The sequence below is a fragment of the Lissotriton vulgaris genome, chromosome 2_1, assembly GCF_964263255.1.
Source record: "Lissotriton vulgaris chromosome 2_1, aLisVul1.2, whole genome shotgun sequence".
Classification (NCBI taxonomy): domain Eukaryota; kingdom Metazoa; phylum Chordata; class Amphibia; order Caudata; family Salamandridae; genus Lissotriton; species Lissotriton vulgaris.
In genome coordinates, this window is record NC_141687.1 from 723,954,538 (window position 1) to 723,981,307 (window position 26,770).

Consider the following 26,770-nt stretch of genomic DNA (forward strand, 5'->3'; position numbering starts at 1 on the left):
CCACCCACAAGTGGCACTGGCGGGAGCCAAGACGAGGACAAGGCCAATTAGAGAGCCCAGCAGGTTTCGACTAGAAGGACTAGGCTCAAAACTACAAAAGGTGGACAGGCTTCCCACATATCTAGCCAGAAGAGGGGTCACAACGATGGCAGGGCACGAAGGCAAACCCACCAAAGAGAGCAAAAAGGTGCGTAAAGACGCACTAGATTCCCTGTCAAAGCTCAAGAACAACCAGAACAACGAAACTACCCTAGACACACTCCTTAAAAAGATCAACGAAGGGAATGAGCTCGCTAAAGCAACAAAGAAGACAATAGACAATATGCAGCTGGAACTAGCGGCCATAAGAGCGGATCAAAGCAAAACAAATGGAAGGCTGACAGTAGCCGAGAAAAGGATCAGCGATCTGGACGACAACAGTGGCCAAACACGCAGAGAGTCGACACATGTAGCAAAGACCACAGACCACCTGCAAAAAGTGATCGCGGAACAAGATGACAGAAACAGAAGAGGGAACATGCGCCTCCTGGGCGTCCCCGAAGGAGAAGAAGATCAAACCGGGTCCTGCGCGGCCCTACTAGAGACATTACTGCCACAACTAACAGGAATAACATTTGATAGGCAATTTAAAATCGACAAGGGATACAGAGTGCCAGCCCACAAACCCCAACATGGCTGAGGACCGCGCCCAATCATATGCAAACCGCTCTGCAGCAACCAAACAGAAGCAATTTTCGCCACCGCAAGGAAGAACCAGAACCTGACTTGGAACAGGAACAAAATCATAATCACACAAGATTTCTCCAAGCTGACAGTGGAAATCAGGAAGGGCTTTCTGTCCCTGAGAGACAGAATGAGAAGAGAAGGCATAACTTTCAGCTTCGCAGGTCTGTCAAGAATGAAAATCACGGACAAGAGGGGCACCATGCTGTTCGATGACCCCAGGGAGCTGAGTAGATACCTGCAAGGCCCCACCACAGAGGAAATGGAGGCCCAAAGCCCCGGCACAGGAAAAAGACGAGCCCCACCGGACAACGGCGAAGAAGACAACAACGGCATATGAACACGAACACTCCCACCAGTTAAACAACAAACCAACACTATCTTGTGGCCCTGCTCACCCTTTAAGCTAAGACATGCTCAGAAGACGCATCTACCTCAAGACTGATCAACCCTTTTTTTGGCTGAACAAGGAAGCTATACGCACACACAACCAACATACCTACCTCAGCACTGATAATGAACCGACCTACCTCAGGATATGTCCCACACCACAGTTCCAAAAGGAAAAAGACTGTGACCCCTGCCTTTAGACGATGAGCGCCAGGATGTATAGCCTTTTGAATGTGCCAAGTAATCATCACAGTTGCTCATTACTTGAACAATTAAGGGGTGGGACTTTCAATATGTGAACTTGAGTGCCTAGCGGGACCAACCCAGAGGCTAATCTCGGGGGCGGGGAGAGAGGGGGGGATCCTCACTGTCGCACACCTACAGTACGAAGCACGAGGGAGGGGGGAGAAAGGGAGGGGGGTTCTTCGAGTACGGTGGTATGCTACTACTGCTTTCTATGCTTATTTTCTCTTTTCTTTCTTCTTTCCTATCCAAGACTTTCTGTCCTTGCACTACATCCATCTTGGAGACAGAACCAACAGCGCATTGTCCTGGCCAAAGAACGGTGGTCCGAGATCTAGTGCGCTAAGACCAGTGGCAAGCCAGCAGTGGAGGCACATACACGACCAGCATATGGGATACACCCAACTAAAATGCGACAAACACGCAATTACATGACAACAACGACACAGACAGCTAGCCAGCTGAACTCTGACATCAAGGTAGTGTCCCTAAATGTCAAAGGCCTCAACCACCCCGTCAAGCGCAGAAAGACACTAGACTACCTAGCAAAGCTCAAGGCGGACGTGTATGTCCTCCAGGAGACTAAACTCTCAGAAGACGATGCGCTGTGCCTCAGAGAGAGTTGGATAAGCGGAACCTTCTGCTCACCGGCCATACAAAAAAAAAGAGGAGTCATCACACTGATACATAAGAAAAGCAACTTAGCCATACACGAATGCCACAATGATGCAGATGGCAGGCTGCTGATAACGAGCCTAAAAAGAGGGGACGAGACCATACACATAGCCAATGTCTACGGTCCTAACGCAGAAAACAAGGAGTTCTGGAACGATGTGAGAGCAGACTAGACAAACTCCCCCACGACGACCTGGTATTGTTGGCCGGAGATATGAATGAGGTGCTAGACCAGGCCATTGACAGACACCCGGCTAGGCAAAGCCATAGACCTCAAGAGCAGAGCACCCTGCTAAACCTATGCAAAAGGCTACACCTTAGAGACCCCTGGAGGCTGCAACACCCAGACGCGAGAGAATACACTTTTTACTCGCACCCCCACAACTCATATAGCAGAATAGACTACATATTCATGTCAGCCACACACACCTCATCGACCACACAGAGATAGCACCCATAACAATCTCGGACCATGCACACAAGTCTCTCCCTCAACGGCAGGCACAATGAACGTCCAAGCCGCAGATGGAGACTAAACAACGACATACTGCAGAACCCCGCACATGCCACAGAGATTGAAGAAGCATTTAAGGAGTACCTGTCCTTCAACGACAATGCAGAGGTGGACAAAGGAGTCCTGTGGGACGCTCTCAAAGCCACCCTCAGAGGGAAGTTTCTAAACATCAAGGCCAAGATGAATAGAGAAAGAAATAAAAAGATGAAAGACCTCGAGAACGAAATCAGAGACCTAGAGACAGGCCACTGTGCAAATCTCGCAGACGCAAACACGCTGACTGCCCTGACTAAAAAGAAATACGAACTAAACAGAATCCTGAGTGAAAGGGCAGGCACATGGATAAATAAATACAAAGCGAATAACCTGTGCACGGCCAACAAGTTAGGGAGGGCACTAACGTCTTACCTAAAAGCAAAACAGAGACAGCACTCCATACAACCCACTCTAACACATCATCAAAGATCGCTACTAGACCAAAACATAACAGGGGCAGAGATTGAAAGAGCGGTAGATTCCCTCAAAGTCAACAAAGCACCCGGGCCAGATGGGTACACAGCGAGCTTCTACAAGCTCTACCTTCAACTGCTGAAGCCCACCCTAGTAGAGGTGTTCACACACTGTCTGCAGAAGGGACAAATGACAGACACTATGGCGAAGGCCAACATTATAGTAATAGCGAAAGATGGCAAAGACCCACAATACCCCCAAAACTACAGACCAATCTCGCTGAATAATGTTGACTGCACAATTTATGCTAAAATACTAGCAAACAGACTGAATAGCTATCTCCCACACCTCATACACAACTCACAAGTAGGCTACATCAAGAATAGGCTCTCCCAAGATAACACAAGACTTCTCTGCCACCTGATCAACCGCACGGCCACTAGTGCGGACCCAGCGGTCATGATAGCACTAGACGCCGAAAAGGCCTTTGACAGAGTGTCTTGGCCATTCCTAGAACAATGCATGCAGAAGTTTGGGCTAGGTGCGGCCTATAGAGGGATGGTGATGGCCCTATACAACATACCCAAAGCCAGAGTGGTAGTCAATGGAGGAACATCAGAGCAATAAATACTAGAGAGGGGAACGAGACAAGGCTGCCCGCTGTCACCAGCCCTCTTCCTTGATTCTAACGTCTTGATTATAACCAAGAAGCCAACAGAATCAATAGCGGTACTAATGAAAACCATTGAGACATACGCAAAAGTCTCGGGTTACAGACTCAACAGAGACAAGTCGGAATGTAAACCTATGAACGTCCATGCAACTAGGGCGGTCCTGGGCGATTCTGGTTTGGCATGGCAAAGGAAGCTCCTTAAATACCTAGGTCTCCATTTCGGGAAGGACCTCAGAGATACCCTAGAAAACAATGAGACTATCACCCTAAAAAAAGATCAAGGATAAACTGACAGCCTTGTCACCCACATACATAAGCTGGTGGGGAAGGGTGGAATCTATCAAGATGATGATAACACCACTAATCAACTACTTTGTAGGAATGCTTCCGCTTACACTCACAATAGACTTCCACAAACAACTAGACGCCATGATTAACAAATTCATATGGAAGGATAAAAATCCAGGATAAGCCTGCACAAACTAAGACTGAGTAAAAACATAGGTGGACTCAACATAACTAACTGCAAGACATTCCAAACCGCGTGCTTAGCCAGACAAGGGGCCCATTGGCTAACCCCTGATAAGGAATACACACCGTTATGGTTAGAGCGAGAGAGAGCCATGCTAGGAGGTCTGGACCCCATAGCATTGCTCACGGTGAAAAAACACCCAGAGGCTGACAATACTATCCTTAAAAACAGTAAGGCAGCCCTACTAAAGGTAGACAAAAAAATGGACCAGAGCATAAGCAACACCAAATGGGAGTCCATATGGTACAATCCCAAAGTTAAGAACAAGGGTAAGCTCCTAGCCAACACCACCTGGTCTGGAAAGGGCATATCCACTCCCCAACAGCTGGAAAGGAACAATGCACCCCTGACCTTCGAAGCCTTAAAAAACCTCCACAACCTAACGGAGTTAGACTTCTATGAGTTTCTCAAAATCAAAGCTGCCATCACGAAAGCCAATTTGAACAAGAATACACCCTCAATCATACAGCACATGAGGAACCTGAACAAGCTAGGCCACCACACTTCCCACCTATACAAATGATTAAGTCCGACAACGTCAAAACTCAACAACAAAACAATAGGATTCTGGGAAGAGCTCCTAGGCAGACAACTAAACGAGACGGAAAAGAGCCGCTTGTGGCTGTCCACGCCCAAAATAAAATCTCACTCCAAGTCGCACAGACAAAATACTGGCTGCTACACAAAGCTTACTGGACGCCAGCCAGATTCGCAGAGGTAGGGGTCAGAGAAACTAACACCCGCTGGAACTGCAAGAGAGAGGGAGACCTTGCTCACCTAATCTTTCACTGTACCCGAGTCAGAGCCTTTTGGGCCAGAATCACAGATTTCATCACAAAGGTAGTGGGGAGGGACATACAGCCAGGCTTTGTAGGACTAGCGACGGCCTTCATGACCCCAGATCTCCAATCAAAAGAGGACGATGACCTTATAGACCTCCTCCTCACGACAGCAGTCAAAACGATACTAGCAAACTGGAAAAACACAGGGAAAGCCACGTTCAAGGGCTGGGTTAGCTGTATTACCTTCCTGAGGGTCGCAGACAACATAGCGGCAACGTACGCCCCCAACCACACACGAGAGGCGAAATGTGGACATCCCTAGACAAACACCTGGGAACGTACGAACCCCCGTGAGATGGTCATATGGGTGACCCCATTTCACCACCGACCACCTGTGTTTGGCACAGCATAACCGAGCGCCAACTTGTCTCTATCTCCACTTCTTTTTCCTTTCACCCTCTTCTCTTCATCTCTTTATTTTTGTACAAGGGTGCAACAAGACTCAACAGCATGCATATACAATCGATCGAGTGATATACGCCCACCATGTAGCCTGCCAAGCCCGCTGTAACCCCTACGGAGCCCGCAAGACAATGCTATCACTGTACTGTATGTATATAGGAAAATTTGCTAATAAAAATTGTTGAAAAAAAAAAAAAAGAAACGAAGCAGGCCTTCTAAAGTGGCAGACAAGATTGGTTTTAAACTTGAACACAAGGGATTGTGAAACTGGTACATTATGTCTCTCAATTTTCTGTTGCAAGGCCCAGTGAAGAGAGGGGGGGTCACTCTGTGGGCGAGCGAACGCCTGTTAGATCGGTGTCTACTGAGCACCCACAACCCGCCCAGTCGATAATGAGTAGAGGCTCAATGCAGACAAGCCATTAACTGTTCCTCGGAAGGGCTCGCCCCTGGCTAGCATTCGTCCTGCATGAATAGGAGCCACAGCATGCAGAACATTCATGCTGAAAAGCTGCAAAATGTGCGCTAGGAATGTCCATGGATCTGGACTTATAACTACAAGGTTCTATGGCGTCGGCCACCCTGGGACTCGGAGAGCATCTGTCCGCTTCATCACATGGACCTGACGCCTCACAGGCCTGCTTTCATTTCTAACTTAGCTGCCGGCTGCAGCTGCAGGTTGTCCATCACCAGCACTTGGGATCACAGATTACACTTTCAGGACTTATCATTGTTTCCCCCCTATTCTCGCCGTCCTCACTATCAAATCAGCCCCTCCTTGTCTCTCTTCGGCTCCACTCACTATCTCTCTCTCTCTCGCCCTCCCTCCCGCCTCTCTCTCCAGCATTCCTTATCCCCCGGCCCTACCTTCTCTCTCTAGTCCCTCTCTCTTCAGCAACCCTATGTCTTTCTGCCCCCCCATACTGCCCCCCCCATTATCTCTGGCCCTTCTGTCTCTCTCCAGCCTATCTCTCTCTTGAGCCCATCTTTGTCTCGCTCCAGCCCCACTGTCTCTCTCTTGTAACCATTCCATGTGCTCCGATGTGCCTGTTCTTTGCCTGACCCCTTTGTCCCTTTCTCCCTCCCTCCATGTTGCACAATAACCCCATTGCACGGCCCCTATTTCTATCCCTCCTGTTGCACTGGTCACTCTCTCCGTCCCTCCTCTTTGCCTTCATCACTTTCCCATCCCTCTTCATCGCACCGCCCCTCACCTCTTTAAATTGAGTAAGTCAGCACTTAAAGACACAATTCTATGCCTTGGTAAGGTACGTGCGTCTAACGTTGCACTATCTAAGTCTAACATGCAAAAATATGTCCAAGGTAATTAAATCACAGATACTAATACAATACTAAATAAATTAATAGAAATGATCCCCATCTGGGTAGCTTACCTGATGCTCGAGAAGGTGTTCATCTGGTGAGGAAGTGGCTTTACCAGAAAGCTCTGCCCCATCGCAGAAGTGACAGATGCGTCACTCCTGGGATGGAGCAACCATCTGGGAGCAGTGGAGATCCGAGAAGGGCCTCTGTTCTCCGGTGAAATCCGGACTCCACTTCAACCTGTTGGAGCTGTGGGCAGTCCGGTTGGCATTGAAAGTCTTTCTTTTATCCGACAAGGTAAGGCTAGTCCAAGTGCGCATGGTCAACACCACTGCCAGATGGTACTGCAACAAGCAGGGCAAGGTGGGGTTGTGAACTCGTCAATAGGCACTGTGTCAATGGGCATGACTGGAACGTCAGGGCATTGCCAGATTCAACATCTGGCAGGCTCTCTGAACTCCAGAGCGGATGAACTCAGCCAGCGATGCCTAGCTAATCACGAATGGGGTCTCCATCCTGAGGTGACGCAAGGTCGCTTTTAGCAGTGGGGCAAGCATAACCGCCACCACAGAGAATGTGCAATGTCAGCAGTTCTGCACTGGAGTTTCCAAGGCAGCTCTTGCTCTGAGACACTTTTCAGCATAGGGCTCCTATACGCCTTTCTGCCCATGCCACTCCTGTCCAGAGTTTTCAAGAAGATCAGATACGACTGGGCCCAAGGCATCCTTGAGGCTCTGGACAAGGCAGAGAGAGTCTGGTATACCGATCTATTGAGCATATTTATCTGTCCTCCGATGAGGGTGCCTGTTCGGGAGGATCTTCTTTTGCAGCAGCAGAGGAAGGTTTTCCACCCGAACCTGTCTACGCTCTGCCTTCTTGCATGGAGATTGAGTGATGACAGTTGACAGCTTTCGACCTTCCTCCCGAAGTCTACAATTTTATTCTGCCAGCCAGTTCCCACTCTACATAAACAGTATATGCCTGCCGATGCGGCAAGTTTGTGGCATGGTGTACAGGGAAACAAGTTGACCCTCTATCGGCTCCCCATTATCAGGTTCTCCCATTTGTTCTTTTCCCTTACCCAGCAGAGCCCTGCTCTGGGCACTAAGTGATACCTTTATACTATCTCTGCTTTTCTGCGGTTGCCTGGCCAACCTTCACTCTTTTGATCACCTATTTTGCATGGGTTCTTGAAATGTTTGCAGCATTTGTTTCCTCCTTCTTTCTTCATTATGCCTCTGTGAAACCTCAATCTGGTCCTGCCATTCCTGATGTGCGCTCACCTTGAGCCCTTGCACAGCTGTCCTCTCAGGCTTTGTACCATCAAGACAACCTTGATGGTAGCAATAACATCTGCCTTTGAGGGTCAGTGAGCTTGAGACCTTGTCATCCAAGCCCCTTTACCTGAATATCTACCCAGACAAACCAGTGGTTCAAACAAGGGCTTCCTTTCTCCCAAAAGTGGTCACTCCCTTTCAAGTAGGCCAATACATCACTCTGCCTACTTTCAAAGCACCTCCGCATCACTCCAAGGAAAAGGAGCAACTTCACCATCTGAACCCAAAAAGAGAATTGTCAGTCTACCTTGACTGCACATGAGAGTTCCGGGTGGACGACCAACTCTTCATGGGGTATGTCGGAGGGAAGAAACAATGGGCCATGCAGAAGAGGACCATCTCGCGTAGGATCGTACTCTTTCAAAATCTGCTACACATTGGCTAAGATGCAGCCCCCTGAATATGTGCATGCTCATTCCACCAGAACTAAAGCTGCAACCACTGCAGTAGCATTCAGAGTCCAGTCCTGGACATCTGCCAGGCAGCAATGTGGACTTCCCCGCACTGCCTGCATTGTCAGGTCCGTAGGGATGGGGATTTTGCCCGTTGGGTGGTGCTGGACTTTCCTTGTATAAAATTAGTCTGCAGACCCATCTCCAGGGAGGTATTGCTTGGGTATCCATTCTAAGGTGAGGAATCTGCGGCTGGAAGTCTCCATCAGATGAACAAGTTACTTATCTTCGGTAACGCCTTATCTGGTAGAGACTCTATCTAGCCATATATTCCTTACCAACGCACCCATCCTCCCCGCTCTGTGAACAGATTTCAAGGGACAGGGCTTTCCCCTTTCAGGGCCCTAGTATTCCACACCAGTTGTCAATGTACTTTATAGCTCTGCACTTCTGGCGTGGAAAGTCGCAAAAAGTAACTGACGTCAACCCACCGGGGTGGCACCTATATATCTGCTGCACATGTCACTTCCGGTGCGAACAATGCTTAGTGGAGCCAAATGATGCCACCTATCGGCGATTCGGCACACAGAGACACTACTCAAGAAAAATTCCCGGATCCAGTCTGACTGGACAATTCTAAGGTAAGGAATCTCCGGCTAGTTAGAGTCTCTACTAAATAAGACGTTACCGAAAGTAAGTAACTTTTTTGTTATTAGACTTATGCAAATATTATTTAACTTATTTCTAAAGAGTGTTTGAGCAACATAAGAATTTTGTATGTTTCGGAACAAAGATTACCACTTCACAATATTTGGACTTGCTACTTCTATTATAGATCAATAAGAAGAAAAGTCCGACAAGATCAGTACCAAATGGGACTGTTAAAAAGAAGGGAACTAGTCTAAAACCGTCCACTGCTGTAAGTAGTAGGATTTTTTTTTAATATATCACAATAGAATGTTTTGAAAATGTTTATTTTGAATTTGAATTCACTATCAATATGGTTTCTTCACACGCATTTACATTTTAATGTCAACTCATTTGGTGAAACATAAGTCCGCTCTTGAGATGGTGATGCTTTCGTTGGTCAGTTCGCACAAGAAAATAAACTGCAATGACAATTTATGGTTATGATCGGTTCAGAAAGTTTTTAATACAGTTGATAAAAAGTGGTTAGACTTCTTTCTTTTTTTATTTTTTTTTAAAGACCTTTATTAGTTATAAAGGCATAAGTAAACACAGCATGTTGCCTACAACCCTCTGGGCCGGCTGCTTCATTTGTAGACTCTCCGTCAATCATATCTATTTATACACAGCCTTTAGGCCGACAACCCTGAGGACCGGCGGCGCCGCATGTAAATATTGCATAAATCACAGTTTGTGTCTTAGGTGGCAAGTTGTAGGTCTATCATTTTTGTGTTGGTGTGTGCAAACTTAACTTGTAACTGAGGTCAAGATAAACTATCACACTACTCGTTCGTTATCACATCTGTACCCATGTTCTGCGTGGTTCTCTATGTTTGTAAAGGTGTATTCGAAGGTATGTCTAGAATGCGATGCAATGTCACTACCCACTCCAGATCATATAACCCCTCCGCCCCTTCCTAGTCCCCTTCGTCCTCCTCATCTGAGTTTGTGTCATCATCTTCTGGTAAAGGGTCGCACAATTCCCCTCTGTACGTGTTCCAGGCCGACCACACTCTATTCCACTTACGGGGGCAGGCCCTAAGTACATACACCGCCCGCTCCGTAAACATTAGTAAATCCATGTTCCTACTCCACAGGGAAACCTTGGGTAAGTTGGATGCGCCCCAATTCTGCGCTATGTCTCTTTTGGCTACCATAATGGCCAGAGTCGCCCATATTTGGCCATACCTGGTCAAATCGGTCGGGTCCCAGATATTCAGCAGACATTTACGCGGTTCAGGTAGCAGGGAGATTTGGAGTGTCTGTGAGACAGTGCGCATCACCTGCCGCCAGTATTCAACCACAAGAGGGCAGTCCAATAGCGTGTGGAAAAGTGTACCTTCCTCTCCGCAGCCGTGAAGACAAAACGGGTGTGGCGCTCTGTGTATCTTATGAAGCATATACCTGGTATAGTATACGCGATGTAGGATTTTGAGTTGTAATAACCTAAATTTCGCTGAAATGCCACCTCTTTTAGGGAAGCCAACGCCTCGTTCCATTCAGTGTCATCAATTTCCCCAATATCTCCTACCCATTTCTCTCTCAGTGTCAGTATGGGATCTGCTAGATTGTTAAGTAATTTCTTATAAGTAGGGGAGGTTGCGCCCTGCTGCATGTAGTCGGTGAGTAGCCTATCCTCCAATGGTGAGGACTCCGGGACATCAGTGTTCGGCGGTATTGCTTGTAACAGTGTGTGTCATATTTGTACGTATCTATAGGTTGCATTCGGACCTAAACCATATTGTTGCTGAAGTTGTGCGAATGGGACCACCGTATCTCTCTCCCACAGATCGCCCACTGTGGAGATACCGATGCTATCCCACTGGGCAAAGCCTTTACTGTGTCTCAAGCGCCCTAGTGCTTTTGTGTCCCAGAGTGGGGTAAGTTTAGTGATCTTCCCCCTCCATCCAAACTTCACCTGTGCTGTGTGCCAGAGTGTGGTTGTGTGCCTCGTGAGTCCCACCAGTTTCGCTACCTGGTGCTTATTATAAAGCGCTCATAACATACTGTCCGTTCCTAGCTTTGCCCAGTCAGCTCTAAATGCCGGGTCTTCCCTTGGTGCATGTATCCACTGGTTCACGATTTTAAGTTGCGCCGCCCAGTAATACAGTTGTAAGTTCGGCAAGGCAATCCCCAGTCGTTCCAGCTTCTGTTCAACTTAGTATACGCAATGCGGGGTGGACTATAGACCTCTTTCCTTTTAAAAAATAAAAAACTTATTACATTTTATTACTTGCAATAAACAACAAAGTGCAGCTTTTCACATTACTGTCTCAATCGTGTTCATGCTGGGATTCTCTCATAGGATCTAAACCCTGATCATAATCCCCCCGCATTTTCGACACTCCGCAATACTCTGCAATACTTCTGAGGGTAACCCCTGGAGACATATACATACTCGTCAGCCTTTGCACCATAGTCCATGCCTTGAGGTTGAACCTATTCATTCTTACTTATTCTTTTACCTTCTATTGTCTTGAATTACTTCCTAAGAAATTAAAAGGGTGCCTGTTCAACCAATCGGTAATTCCGAATGTCTTCACATTCATTCCTATGGGCCTCCAAGCCCATAGGAATGAATGGGTAGGTATTCGTTATTACCGAATCTCAATTGCCGATTCGATAATAACGAATATTAAGGATTCAGTATTTTTTACCGAATTCTTACCTACATCTGAAATACCGATTTCTAAATACCGAATCGGTAAAATTTGGTATTTAGAATTCGGAATTTCCGTATTACCTAAATCGGGCCCCAAGTTTTTAGGTGTTTACAAAAGTCACTGTAGACCGTTTTGTTGTGGAGTGGTATGGGAAGAGAATTCCATTGGGAGGGACTTAAGTAGGAAAAAGATCGCCCCCCATACTTGACAGTCTAACCCTGGAACCGAGAATTTTCCCTGAGTAGTCAGTCTGAGAGGACTGCGGGTACGTATAAGATGGACCAGGGCTAACAGATACTGAGGGGGCACACCAGATTTGATCTTAACCCCTTCGATGCTGATGACAAGCTCAGCTCGTCATCACCCACGGGTGTCGTGTGCTGATGACGAGCTGAGCTCGTCATGGTGCCACTAAAATGGCATTTTCCAGCACAGGGGGGGGGGGGGAAACGCCTAGCAGCCAAGAGGTTAAACACCCTTTAAGTCCCTAGTAAGGCGGTAACACATTCAAATTAAATGCTGCTAGTGGACCTGCAGCATGCTTTGTGCCACCCACATAAGTTGCCCTTTAAACCTGTTTCAGTACTGGCTGTTGTCTGACAGAATATCGATGAAACAAATATTGTGTTGACAGAATATTGTCAAAAATATCAAGGACCAAAATATCGAGAAGGTAAGTGCAATGAGATAAGTATAGATTTAATATCCCTAACTCCTCATCAAAATGCAGTGACATGTGTTGCAGTGTTGTGGAAGGCCCTTTGCAAAGCTGGCTGGTCACCTTGCTATATTTGGGTAGTAAACTGGTGCTAATGAGCTGCAACAAACGACCAGACAGACAATGTTACCTAGTTTAACAAGCATTTGCAATGCAATAGGTCTCGCATTTGCAAGAGTTTGAGCAATTGGCATTAATAAATAGTAATGTCTTTTAGTTATGTCTTTTGAAAACCTGCAAGTGGTGTGTGAACACACACTTCCTACTTATAGTCATTGCTTGCAAGAAGCATGGCTGGCAGTAAAACTGACACAGTCACTGCTAGACTTGCTTCTCGTAGGCTACAACTAGATGTACAAAGTGCATGTTTATGCACCGCTTGCTGGTTTTCAAAACACATCAATAAAACGCATTGTCGTTTACAATGCGAATAGCTCAAACTCTTGCAAATGCGAAACCGATTGCATTGCCAATCCTTGTTGAGCTGTGAGACGGAGGTGGCAGCAACTTTAGGAAGGCAGGGACTATGACGGTCAGGCCGTGAGTTTGAAAAGCAGGAGGGAGGAGGAGGCAGCTTCAGCCAAAACAGACCTTGGTCTTTGAATGTACAACAAATATGGCAAGATAAGAGCAAGATTTATAGCCATGTTTACATCACAGCTCAGTAAACCACAAGCACTGGTGTCGACTGCTCCAGTTTAAAAGAAGAAATAACCCCCAAATGGGGAGGGGGGGCTGTAAACAATGCAGATTAATATATGAGATGTATGACAAGCAGCTAAAAAAATGAGTGTGCGCAAGTTTATATTTTTGAATAATAGAGGCACAGATGGGAAACACTTGAATTGTTAAGAATATTTTGTAAAACAGAGCCGTACACACAAAGAAATAACAAGAATAGCGCATTCAAATGATCTCTCCAAACTAAAGAGAGCTATTTAAAAGCTCCAGTGACTCAGAAACAGAACGTCTTTGGAAACGGATTGCTGACATGAAAGCCCCCTAGCCTGATGCATTGGCTGCCTGCTTTTTTTGGACACGCGAGCACTAAAGCACTCTTTGACAAAGCACACAAGATACTCCCCTGGCTGTCAGTGACAAACCGGCTGCGGCGATCCGGCACACACAAACACCGCATTGCCGCCTCCCCAATCACAAGGGGTAGAGCAGCGCCCCGGCCTTGCTAGCACCGAAGGGCACAAGACGGCTGTACCCCCTGGGCAGCACCCCCAAACAAGGGTAGCTTCGAGCTCCGTGTCCGATCACGGGTACAAGGGCGTTGTTTCCCTAGCACTGCCGCCAAGACCTAGGTAGCGCCAAGCCTACTATCCGATCAACCCAGACTTAGATAGCGCCAAACCTCTATCCGATCACGGGGTGCAAGAGCGTTGTTTCCTGAGGACAGACACCCTGGACGGATTACAGAGAAAGGGTCCCGAGTGCTGTGTACTTATAGAAAGAAGTACTGTGGGCTCAAGTGCGTCCTGGTCCTGTCCGGGCGTGAGAGGAGGCACCAGGCACCAAATATCAGTGAGTGTTTTGGAAAGCATAAAAGAAAAGCAAGGGACTCCCCAATGAAACATGGCTACCTCCCGCCATGCTCATTCACCGTCTGATTGAGAGAAACGCTGTATTTGAGATGGGAGGGGTATGGGGCAGAAGCAATGATGATAGAAAGCAACAGCGTGCACGAACCTGCACAAGGGAGACATTTTCTTTTAATAAGTTGCAACAAGCGAATCCCCCCCTTAAACGCGGCTACCCCAGTCCGAGCTCATTCGCCATCTGATTAAGGTAAACCCTGTGTTTGAGCTGGGAGGGTGGAGGGAGGGCAGGAGCACTAATGACAAAAAGCAACCTTTAAAAACATGGAGCGAGGGGTGGGTGGTGGTGGGGGGGTGACAACACTGAGTAAGCAGCCGTGCAAGACCGAGGAAAGTGGCCGTGCATATTAAACGTATGAGGCGCCATGACAAAACAACAAGAAAGTAGTCCCTACATTAAAAGATACCGCCCTGAAGCGTAAGTTAACTGTTGCTGCTTCCTCCAGAAATTAAAGTAAACGGAAGTGATGTATCAGACCACTGGCCAACAATGAGCAAGATAAGAAGAGCAATGCCAGGTTTCACCAATGGCAAGCGACAAAACAAAGAGAAGCGCAATGGGTGGCGTTTCACTAGTAATACTGATTACCTAATGCCTCGGAGAGGCAGCGCATGCGCTGCCTATGCAAGACCTAAAAATTAGGAACTCTAAGAAATTCGATTACAAATTCTGCCATATTATGCTGCATAATTTGCCGTTTCTTTACTCAACCCTGCTGCAAAATGTGGGTCTCTCTTACCACATAATTTCAGTGGCCCTGCATATATGTGGAGTTAAGTACAGTAAAACTTTCCTTACCTAAAGAAATCTACCTTCACAATTTTGTTGTCCTTTATATTCTTCAAGCAATATTTTATCCAAACGCCAGCCTTTGTGTGCATTTTGAAACTGCCCTTTTGATTGGGGAAAATAAACCTTTTGCCAGGCCCAACCCTTACTTTTTAATACATATAAGCCACCCCTAGGGAATGCCCTGAACAGCCCAGAGGGGAGGGTGCAGTGTATTCAAAAAGTTAGACATGTACGTTTAAGTTTGACATGTCCTAGTAGTGAAAAACTCCTAAATTTGTGTTTCACTATTGCAAGGCCTACTTCTCCCATAAGATAAAATTTGAGTTATCTCATTACATTTAATAGGCTGTAACTTCCAATTGGGAACAGATCGACAAGTTGAGTTTGTTGTCAAAAGAATTATAATAAAAAACCCTCTTTAATGGTAAAGTGAGATTTTTAATCACAATTCTGAAAATGCCACTTTTAGAAAGTTGGCCTTGTCCTAAACATTTAGGGCCAGATGTAGGAGCCCAAATACCGGTCGGTAACGGCCGATTTCGGCCGTTACCGACCAGTATTTAGGAATTGGCATGTAGGGGCCCTATTTTACCGATGCGGTAAATTTACCGAATCGGTAAAATACCGAATCGGTATTTTTACTGATTCGGTAACTCCCTGATGTAGGTGGGACTCTTCTGAGTCCCTAAGGCCTTACAGATTCGGTATTTTACCACCCAATCCAATTGGGTGGTAAAATACCGAATCCAGGTGTGCATGCACATGTGTGCATGCACACCTATGCCATGTGACTGACAGACATATGCCCTTAGGGCATGTCTGTGTGCCACATGGTACACATGCCTGTATTTGGGGTGCTAGAGGGTGTCAAAGTAACACCCCCTGCACCCTTGCTGGAATCAGTATTTACCGAATCGGTAGATACCTAAATCTCCCCCATTCTATTTTACCGATTCATAAATACCGAATCGGTACAATTCGGTGTTTATGAATCGGTAAAAAAGAATTACCTACATCTGGTCCTTAGTGCCTGCAGACTGTTCCTGTGTTACATGACATGGGGTTGCTGGTAGTTGGGCTTTGTGTATTGCTCAAAGGAAAGCTAGGTGTTGGCAGGAGTGCCCATTTTGAGTTAAGGAGGGGGAAGAGTTGTCCCCTACCACACAAGCACATCAGAAAATCACTGCCTTAGCACTCTTAGAAGAGATTGCCACTAGTTTAATGTGACATCAGTCAACCTGGGGCCTGGATAGGGAGGAAGGGGATGCCTGACAATTCAGAGGTGTGGTAGCCTTTAGAAGCTGCCTCTACTTCAAAGTGGCCACCAGGTATAAATATTGGATGTCACACCCCAACTATACAGTATACTTCTGGACCTGTGGACTCTTCCAGGAAGAAGGACTGCTGTGCTGCTAAAAGGACTGCCACTCTGGTGGACTGCTGTTCTGCTGGACTATTGCCCTGCTGTGCTGACCTGCTGCCCTCTTGCCTGGGTGAAAAGGACGGTACCTACATTTGTTGAACTCAAGACCCCAGATTGACTCCAAGGGCTGTGGATCCATCAGGACCGACAGATCTCCTCTGCTGCGCCGAGCAACCTTGAGCAGAACTGACGCTTTCCCTCGGCTGCATGGACTTTCCCAATGCAGGGACTTTGAATTGCAACCTGCACCCCCATATGAACTGCTGCTGCGCGTCACATTACTGATGCGGGCCCTCGCATCGCAAGACTGTCATTGACCACAATCTTGACGACAATGCAGGACTCCACCTCGTAAGCTCTGCAGCTTCTTCGAAACCAGCTGGTGCACAACACATACTCAATGCATACTCATCGAAGGCCTCCTCAACGACGATGCAGAACCTCACATCGTGGACTCGCAGCTCCTTGGAACCGACCCTGCACAACGCATCTTTGACCAGGACCCCACATTTCCTCGGCTGAGCAATACATCCTTGCGGCGGGACTCAACAATTCTTAGCGACCATGATTTAAGGTACTCTTGTTCAGCGGGCCTAGCTTGGTCCCTGAAGCCAGCCTACATTACATCGTGGTTGGCCTGCACTTGCAACTTTGTCCCTGTCATTGAAATTTTTAGAATTGCATTTCTCCAGTTCTACTGATTGGATTTTTGTTGTTTAGGTCTTAATTTATTATTAAAATGTAGTCTATGTTTAAAAATTGGTGTGGGATTTTCTTGTGTTGTTTTCTCTTTTTCACTCTTCGAAGTGCTGCATAGATACTTTACACATTGCTTCTAGGTTAAGCCTGAGTGCTCTGTGCCAAGTTACCAGAGGGTTGGGCACAGGTTAATATGGGGTTTGCTTGTGACTTCACCCTGACAAGGATTGTGGTTCCTGCTTGAGAATAATTCCCCCTCCCCCAACCAGTAACTCCATTTCTTACACTCCCCTTCATTGGAGCCATTGTGGATGTGCTTTAGTTTTGAGCCGTTCCCCCAGGAAAGAGAGTCCAGAACATTCAAGCTATGATCCTGATCTTTCAGTCTGTCCTGGATTTCAGTGACGTCTACTCTGAGGCTGCTGGGACTGATGGCCTCCTGCATCTTGCTGTCAAGCACACCAGGTGGCATATGCAGGCTCTGCAGTTAGATCTGAAGTCCAAGTGGGCCCAACATCAAGTGGATTTCTCTGACCATGTTCAGATTTCAGAATACACTGCAAAAGATATGCAGTGGAGGTTACTAAGCTTCGATTGAGTCAACGGCTGATCCTACCCATAGGTGATAGTTACTAGGTACAGCAGTTGCAGTCCTTGTCGGTGCAGCCTCTCTTTGCTGGTCACTCGGTGCAGCAGGGCAGTCCTTCGTTGGCCCTTTACCTTTAACCGCATCGCTGCAGCGGTTATTTTTCCACTGTGCGGCTTTTTTCTAAAAGCCGCGTTACATGACGAGGTCAGCTCGTCATCCGCACATGACCACCGTGGCTGATGACGAGCTGAGCTCGTCATCAGAAGCGAAGGGGTTAAAACCTGCATTTTGGGGGTAGGGCTGTCACAATTTGCCAGGACTGCTTTGGGGTCCCAGGCGAGAGCGGGAGCTTATTGTATTGCTAAATAGACCACTATATACATACATGCCAATAGACCCGATTCAGGCTGTTTTCGACCTGATATTGCCCCTGCTTCAATAGACGTGGATGTGGAAAATGCATTCTTGAACATTTTTTTTAAACCTCCCACTTTCTTCTTCTAAAATGTTGGCATGTATGTGTATGCATCTATATGAAAAAGGTTTCTCAGATTTATGTACCTAAAAAATAAATACAGAAACTCTTGGAAAATGTAGAATCTGACCAAGGATTCAACTTTCGAAATAAAACCAAACATTGATAAGTTTGTCACGGAGATGCAGCACTAGCCTTCCCATTAAAATATTTAGATTTTTGCATATTCTTTCAATATAAACTATTAAAATCTTTAGTAATTTGAGTATTTATTTGGTGTGTACTTGTTTGTGTATTTTTTGCGACATACAGTTTTAATGTTTAAAATGTAAAATCGTACAAATTGCTTGGGGTTCCCCGGCTTCCTCTAGTGATTCAGTGGGTCCCCAGGAGTCAAAAGGTTGGGAACCAGTGGCATAGATTATAATGTACTTGTAATAAGGCAGACGGGAAAGTTGTCACATTTTATTTTTTTTTATTTATTTTATTTATTTGACATTTATAAAGCGCGAAACGAAGGCCCGTGGGCATCTCAGCGCTAAGTAACTGCAATGTTTAGCCAGCAAGGGGGCTTAGGAGATTATTGATTAAAAAGCCAAGTTTTGAGGTTTTTTCGAAAAGACCATAGAGACGTGCCGGTCTTGATCGAATGAGGCAGTGTGTTCCAAAGTTTTGGAGCAGCCACAAGGAATCTTCTGTCGCCCCAGTTGACAGATTTGGTTCGGGGGATCATCAGGTCCAGGGAGGTGGAGGAGCGCAGTGCTCTAGATGGACAGTAAGGGGTAAGGTTCTGAGTGAAGAACGCTGGAGCAGCGTTATGTAGAGCCTTATATACCAGACATAAGGTCTTGAACATAATCCTGTTCCTCACCGGAAGCCAATGTAGTTGTCTTATGGTGGGAGAGACCGGATGGAATTTGGGGATTCGCCCTAAGAGCCTGGCGGCTGCGTTCTGTATAGACTGCATTTTTGTTAACACTCTCTCCTGGGCCCCTAGAAACAAAGCGTTACAATAGTCTAGGGTGGAGAGCACCAGGGAGCTTACCAGTGTTTTCGCCATGTTTTCAGGTAAGAAGGGCAGAATTTTTTTGATGAGCCTAAGTTTATAAAAGGCTGAAGAGGATATCTGGTTGGCGTGTGGAAGAAAGTTCAGGCGGTTGTCGAACATAACTCCCAAGTTCCTCACTTTGTCCACCGGGACTGGGGGCTGGCCCATGGATGACGGCCACCAAAGAGGGGACCACTCTGGAGAAAGATTGCCGAAGATTACAACCTCCGATTTATCGGAGTTTAGCTTCAGGCAATTGTGTGACATCCAGTTCCCGACGGCCGACATGCCCTGTTTGAACATGTTGGCTTTCTGAAGTCCGTCATTTTTGACGGCAAGGACCAGTTGAGTGTCATCAGCGTATGAAGTAAGGCTCATCCCGTGTGCCCTGATGACATTGGCAAGGTCCGACACATAGATGTTAAAAAGTGTCGGACTAAGGGATGAGCCTTGGGGAACTCCACACGGTAGTGACAGGGGGGAGGATTCAAAAGGTCCCACAGTGACGACCTGGGTCCTGTTGGCCAAGAAAGAGGCCAGAAGATTTTTGGCTTTACCTTGAATGCCTATGCTCTTGACACGGTCGACCAAGGTGGTGTGGTCGACCGTGTCAAAGGCCGCTGACAGGTCTAGAAGAATCAGGACGGCAGTGCCTCCCGCATCCCGGATGGATCTGATGTCGTCCGCCGCTTTGACCAAGGCCGTCTCGGTTCCGTGAAAGCGACGGAAGCCAAACTGGGTTTCATCTAGGCATTTGTTATCCTCGATGAAGGAGGAGAGTTGAGTATTCATAATTTTTTCCACTATTTTAGCTAATAGTGGGAGACTGGCGATGGGGCGGTAGCTTTTGGGTTCTTCTTTATCAAGAGTAGGTTTCTTGAGCAACGGTTTTATTAGGGTTTTCTTTAGTGACTCGGGATAGATGCCGGTGTTGAACATGGAGTTGCAGATGTTGGTTATAGAGGGTAAGACTGTATCTATGATGGGTTTCAAGACCTTCAAGGGACATGGGTCGAGGGCCGATCCCGATTTGATGGTGGATACAGTTTTTAGCACCTGCGGACACGTGACCTCGCTGAACTGCGAGAGAGTGGGTCCTCCAGGTTGAGTTGATGGCCTGTGAGATAGAGTAGCGTTATTGGCGAAAACCCTGTAAATGTCATCAACTTTGCTAAAGAAGAACTTGGAAAGAGCGTCGCAAAGGGTTTGAGACGGGGGAGGTGTGAGATCCACAGAGAAACCCGCTAGTTGTTTGGTGGTCTCGTATAGGCATTTATTGGAATTTTGAGCGGATTCAATTTTATTGCAATAATACTTTTTTTTTGCGTCCGTGATAAGCTGTTTGTATTTTGCTACCGACTCTTTATATAGGAGTTTGGCTTCGGGTGAGTAGTCCTTCCGCCAGTGTCTCTCTCTATTTCGGCACTGTTGCTTTTGTGGTGGAGTAACCCATACGCCAAAGTCTAAATCAGGCCCTTATTCTTAAGTTGTCTGATGGGGACTCCGGGTGAGCCCGTGCACAAATTTGTATTAAGGATTTTGACTTTCAAAACAGTGATTTCTAGTTGAAATAATCTCAGCCATACAGGTAAGAGAGTTGCAGGGTCTTATTTCCCATCCATCCTTTACTTCCTTTTACTCTAACAAATTGGTGTTGAGAACCAGGTTGCTTTCCTGCCAAAGGTGGTGACTCCTTTCCTCCTGTCTCAATCTATCACCCTTCGGACCTTGTATCTCAGAAAGGAGAAGGAGTGATTGAATAGATTTTATCCAAGGCGGGAGTCAACTAATACCTGCACTGCAATAAGGACATTCATCTGGATGACTGACTCTTCGTAAGGTACTGTGATGCCAAGAGGGTAAAGCAGGGCAGAAAAGCAATGCACAATTGACAGTGAAACCCTGCAGCAGCTAGCACCTAACCTGTTATCCCCAAAGTGATAAAAGAGGGAAGTACCCCAAATTTTTGTGCACACAGTGTTAAGCCCCCCACTGTCAAGGTGCGGCCCTCAACTGGACTTGACAATGTTGAACATAAAAGGGCAATCAGTGCACCACTACATGAACAGTAAAACAAATGACAAGGCCTATATCCAGAGTTGTATTCTTCAAAATTTCTTTTTTATTGGTTATTAATCACAATTTAATTTGAACGTAACATGCAACATGTAGAGTAAACCAGCCAACTTGTTTCGTCCAATACAATGGACTTCTTCAGGGCATATGCGGAATCATCATCCATAAAGCACCATTAGATCTGTGGCAAATGCAAATAGTCAGTGTGTTTTATGTAACTGGAACGGAACAGATTAATCACTCTGTATATGATATAAAACAATTGTAAGTAGCTATGTCCTAATATCAAAATTCCGATAATATGCGGTGCATCAAGAGTCGGTAATACGCCGGTCACACACACAATTAAGGTGGCCCAAGACAGACAGAACCATCAGTTCAGCACCATGATACACGCTGGAGCAATGCGTTCATAGGAATTCTCCTTTCCTGGTATGTAGACCCGGCGTACATATAACACGCTGACTATTTGCATTTTCCACAGATATAATGGTGCTTTATGGATGAGGACTCTGCATATGCCCTGAAGAAGTCCATTGTATTGGACAAAACGCGTTGGCTGTTCTACTCTAAATGTTGCATGTTACGTTCAAATCAAATTGTAATTAATAAAAAAGAGGAATTGAAGCATACAACTCTGGATACAGACTTTGTAATTTGTTTTACTGTTTATACGGTGGTGCACCGATTGCTCTTTTATGTTCAACAGTGCAGAAAAGCACTCTGTCAAGTTGGATCATCCACTCCATTAGGACCTGATAGGCACTTGTCAACCACCAGAAAGAAGCAGGGCCAATGCTAACAGGGCCAACGCCACTGCTTCTGCTCTTGCAAGAGGTGTTTCAATTTAGAGATCAGCAATGCAGCCATATTGACATCTCGACACACATTAGCCAATCATTACTGCCAGGACATTACTGCCTGTACTCCGAAGTGCACAGGGATGAACATTTTGCAAATCTGTCTTGCAGGATTTCCTGGTTTCACCATCCATCAACCCTCCTCGTAGGTGGGTATGGTGACGGAATCTGCAGGGTGACGTATCCATCAGAAGAAAAAGTAACTTACCTGTGGTAATGATCTTCCTGGTGGATACTCTATCTCCAGACAGATTCCTCACAGACCCTCCTGCCATCCTGTTTGATGGATAGTTATAGGGAAAGTTAATGATCCCAAATATGCATACCTTTTTTAACTGCACTACTCTATTGATGTCACACCGTCCTTTGGCCTCTAAGGGTGGGAACAGATGCGTGGAAACTGACAGGGGCACTATATGACTTTGGTGATGTCATGCAACATCCCTCCAGGTGTAAATTCGAAGCAAGCATCCCTTTACCGGTGATGTGCGCGCTTTGAAATTTGTGGATCCAGTCTAACACCTGGGATTATTCTATAGGTGAGGAATCTGCAGGTAGATAAATTATCCACCAGAAAGATAGATTCTGCATATAAGTAACTTTTCTTTCCAACTCTTCTTGTTCTTTGCCTTCTAAAGTGTTATTTCAGATGGACAGTTTGTTTAATATATTATGTTTTTGTTAATGTGTGATTTTTCTATTACAGGCGCCTTCTGGTGGGAAGGTTTCCCCCTTGCCACACTCAAAACGCATTCAGGAAAATCCAGAGAACTGTGTGACACCTACCACATCTACTGCGAAACAAGCTGCTCCCTCTGCTAAGGGAGAAACAAGCAAGTCCCCTGCTCACAACACCCAGCTTATAGGACAGAAAACCCCAGTCAAATCCATTGCCAGTACAAAGATAAAAAAAACAACATAGGAAACAACCACGATGAACAGTATATATGACATTATCGTTTTTGTGCCAAAATAAGGTTTCGGCTTTTAAGGTGGACATGAACAGGATTCTGAAATGTTTGACATTATGGTCTTCTGAAACTTGGGGCGTGCAGAACGCTCCAAATGCCTGTTGTGACGTTAGCCTGCAACACTATTGTGAACTCTAAGAACTTGTGAAAGGACATATGCTTAATTTTGTTATTTGCAAACTGTGGATTTATATTTTTCGTCTAAATGTGCATAATTTATTTTGTGTATCCGCTACTTCTCAGTAGACATACCTCCGAGAAGGGTTTCATAAACCCTTTAGCAATCTTCCTACAGTTTCATATGTTTGTATATTTGTGCATTATGTATGTTACATGCCTGCAAAGCTTTCTGTATATCACTTATCCCACTATAACTCTAAACATTGTGAGGCATAAAGTTAGTGACCTGTTAATATAATGAATTCAAACATGCTGCACCTTTTGAGACATAAAATGCTGGCACACACACACATCTGTGCAGAGAAATTCTTTATTACATGCTAGTTCCTACATTAGAACAAGCATGAAAGAAATGAATGAAAACAGTACTCGTCTACAGCAACTTGTTACAGGCAAGTTCTGATGTCACATTTCCTGCCACGGTACCAGTGGCGGAGAAAGGGTTATCAGCCTTCATTATTCACTACTTGAAAAATAGTTATTTATGGGGAGTAGTAGTTGGGGAACTGTAGATGTGCTGCTGCGAGTGGCACATTTACAGAAAACGTATTTGCCTGCATGCCATGGCACGAACATTCAGTCGCTGAGGAATGGCAAATGCAAGCTCTGTGTAAAGGAAGCTGTCACGTGTAAACTTGCCTGCCACTGGCTTGGATCTCTCCACTTTCCATTGGATCGATCCGTGCCATGGTCTAGGCCTAAACAATCGCTGTAGGCTTTACACAATAATTGTGAACATAATCATTGTGCAATTATTTTGTGGGGGAGCAGTGGATTATGTGGATAATCTTTCTGTTTTGTGCATGCTTTGCCTGAGCAGTTACATTGCTACCCTGCAGCATACATCTCCCCACTCAGGTGAATGTAACTCTTAACTAGTCATATGCATTGGTAACAAGGGTTTGTTATAGCTGCTACTTCCACGCCAGTACTTTTTGGTGGAAATAGATATAACATCCCAGTTGCCACTTTTGTCCTGCGAAGTCCTGACGATCAAATAGTTGACTGAGGATAGACAACATGAAAACATATTAATACATTACACAAGTGCGCATAAAAAGTATACTGCTTTATTCCGTATAAAATCAAAACGTATCAAACTAATTGAACTAAAAAGAAATAAGCGAGGAGTCATTGATATATATCAAAAAATGTATTATGCCTTATGTGGCAGTCAGAGATACTAGCATAGGATCCCTAACAAATCGGAGCATCAGTATACTATAGAATAAAAAAAATGAGGACAAATGATGTGCAAGAAATCCAGTGAATATGGCCCACGTTGGCTCCAGAGAAGCAAAACAAAGAATGAGACTATTAAAATAAATGGGCAGATAATAAGTAGTTCATCCCTGTGTGTTTCTCTTAGCTCTATGATGCAATTTATTTTACTGTTTGCTGGCACACAGTATGCCCAATAGGATATGTTCCCAGTTTTAAGTTGCCACTGGACGTGCAATTAATAAAATGCCCGACCTTCCTCAGTTGCAGTAAATATTCCAGCTACTCCTTATGTTGTAATTTCAACATGCAAAGAAAAGAACGGGTTTGCGGCATAATTTGCACCATTTAAGGCATTATGTTTCATAAAAAGGCTGCCCCCTCAACTATAGTCTTTCAGCATGTCTTTCTGGCGTTTCTCCACCACTTAACAGAATGCACTTTTCCACAGTTGACTACAATTTGAGCAGAAACCGTTAATGTTCTACTGCATTTGAAACCGTGGTGTGCTAATAAAATACTGCACTAAATAATTTGAATGAAAATAGCAAGTGTTCTGTAACATCCTGGTATGTCATGTTCACAGGGTACATTACGGGCTTTAATCAAAAGGTGGCAGTAGTGAAATGTGTACAGTAAGAAATGTGCCCCTGTGATTTATGCCCAATTCATGCAGGTTATATTTAAAATCATTTGACTCGAGAAAAGGAAAACAGATTATGATGGAATGTTCTGAAATTCGTTGATTATATTTAATCAGTTTGAAAATAATCCTGTAGATGGAAACAACGATTGTCTGTTTAACATCTCTCAAACAGTTTTGTACTTTAAAAGGATTTTTTTTTTAATTTCTATTTTGCATTTGTTTAAAATGTACACCGTTTTAAGTATTTTGGCTTCCCCTTAATTTAGAATTTTGGCAATAAGCCAAAAATGTTTATGGTGCAATGTTTAGAGGATGGGGAGGAATGGGAAAAATGTATTTTCTTATATTTCCTTTTAAATATCCCTTTGACCAGACTGTATTTTCTTATTTTCTTTTGTAAATAACACTTTCATGCACATCATTGTAAAATAAAACTTCTTCCATAATTACGTTTTATTTCCATTGCAACTTTTGGTCTATTTGAGTTATTCGTATTAGTTGAACTTGAATTATTGGAAATTATACTATCGTGATGTATCTTTCCAGTCAGGACCATCTCTAGCGATCTGTCTCATTGATGTCCCTTTCAATGGGATCTGTTTGTTTGGAGACAAAAGTGGACACTGCCCTAGCGAGGTTTAAAGTCAGCCAGGCAACAAACCTCTCACTCGACCTTCAAAAGTCTCAAACCCAGAGGGACAATAGGATATTTGGTAACTTTTGGGGATTTTCTATGGGCTTGTACATTTGTCAGCGACAATATTACCAGCCACAAAGTCAACCACCCCAAAATCCATTGGTCCGCCAATACAAGAGTAGTTCGAGGCAATGAAAAAAGTTGTACATCTCTCCAGCAACCCTCCTCCTCTTAATCCTCTACTGCCCACTCCCCGGGTAAGCAGTCACAGTTCTCTTTCCTAACCACACCAGAAGCCTGTGGGAGGGCGAGTGTTCTCCTTTCTGCCAGCCTGGAAGGCCATTACATCGGACTAGTGATTATTCAAATAGTTGAAAGAGGTTACACCATTTCCTTCCTTCAGGCGCCATCATCATCCCGCTCCTTTCTTCCTCCTCCACTGTGGATTAACTAGCCATCCTCCAACAAGAGGTGGTGGCACTTCGGAGGAAAGGAACAGTGGAGTTAGTACCAAAGCAATAAAAAGGACCATGATTCTGCTGCATCTGATCTGGGTCCTCAAGGAGTTGAACTTTTTCCTCAAAAGGAAAAGTTCAAGATGCTGACCCTAACCCAATTGTTACTAGTCTGGATGATGTCACTCAACCTGCAGGGTGTTTATTTCCCCATTCCCATCCAGTGGTCGTGCCAAGGCTATCTGTGTTTTGTGGGGTACAAGGCATTATGGCAGCCAAGGCACCCATTGATATCACCTTGCTAGAGTCCTTCTCTAATCCTATGCTTGAAATCCTGATTATTAATATGAAGCTCAACAAGACTTCTTTTGGAAGAGTAGCCCTGGTATACAGATCCCCAGGCGAAAAGTCCAAATTTGCTAACCATCTTTTAGAAATGATAGCCTCACATGTGTTAGCAACGGAAAATTTCATTTTGCTGGGAGATTTCAATCACCATGCGGAACTATCCCTAGACCTAGATTCCAGC

General features: G+C 45.3%; 1 protein-coding gene across 4 annotated transcripts in view; it reads left to right on the top strand.

Annotated features, from left to right (window-relative positions):
* The window catches only part of STK33 (serine/threonine kinase 33), a 1,296,925-nt gene extending 1,271,329 nt beyond the window's left edge, over nucleotides 1-25,596 (top strand). For all 4 annotated transcript variants that reach the window (XM_086956010.1, XM_086956012.1, XM_086956013.1 and 1 more), the window contains 2 exons: nucleotides 9,332-9,415; nucleotides 22,838-25,596. In XM_086956010.1, the coding sequence (XP_086812136.1) occupies nucleotides 9,332-9,415; nucleotides 22,838-23,053 (300 nt within the window). In that variant the 3' untranslated portion in view covers nucleotides 23,054-25,596. The remainder of the gene's footprint in view (nucleotides 1-9,331; nucleotides 9,416-22,837) is intronic.
* Nucleotides 25,597-26,770: the final 1,174 nt, after the last annotated feature.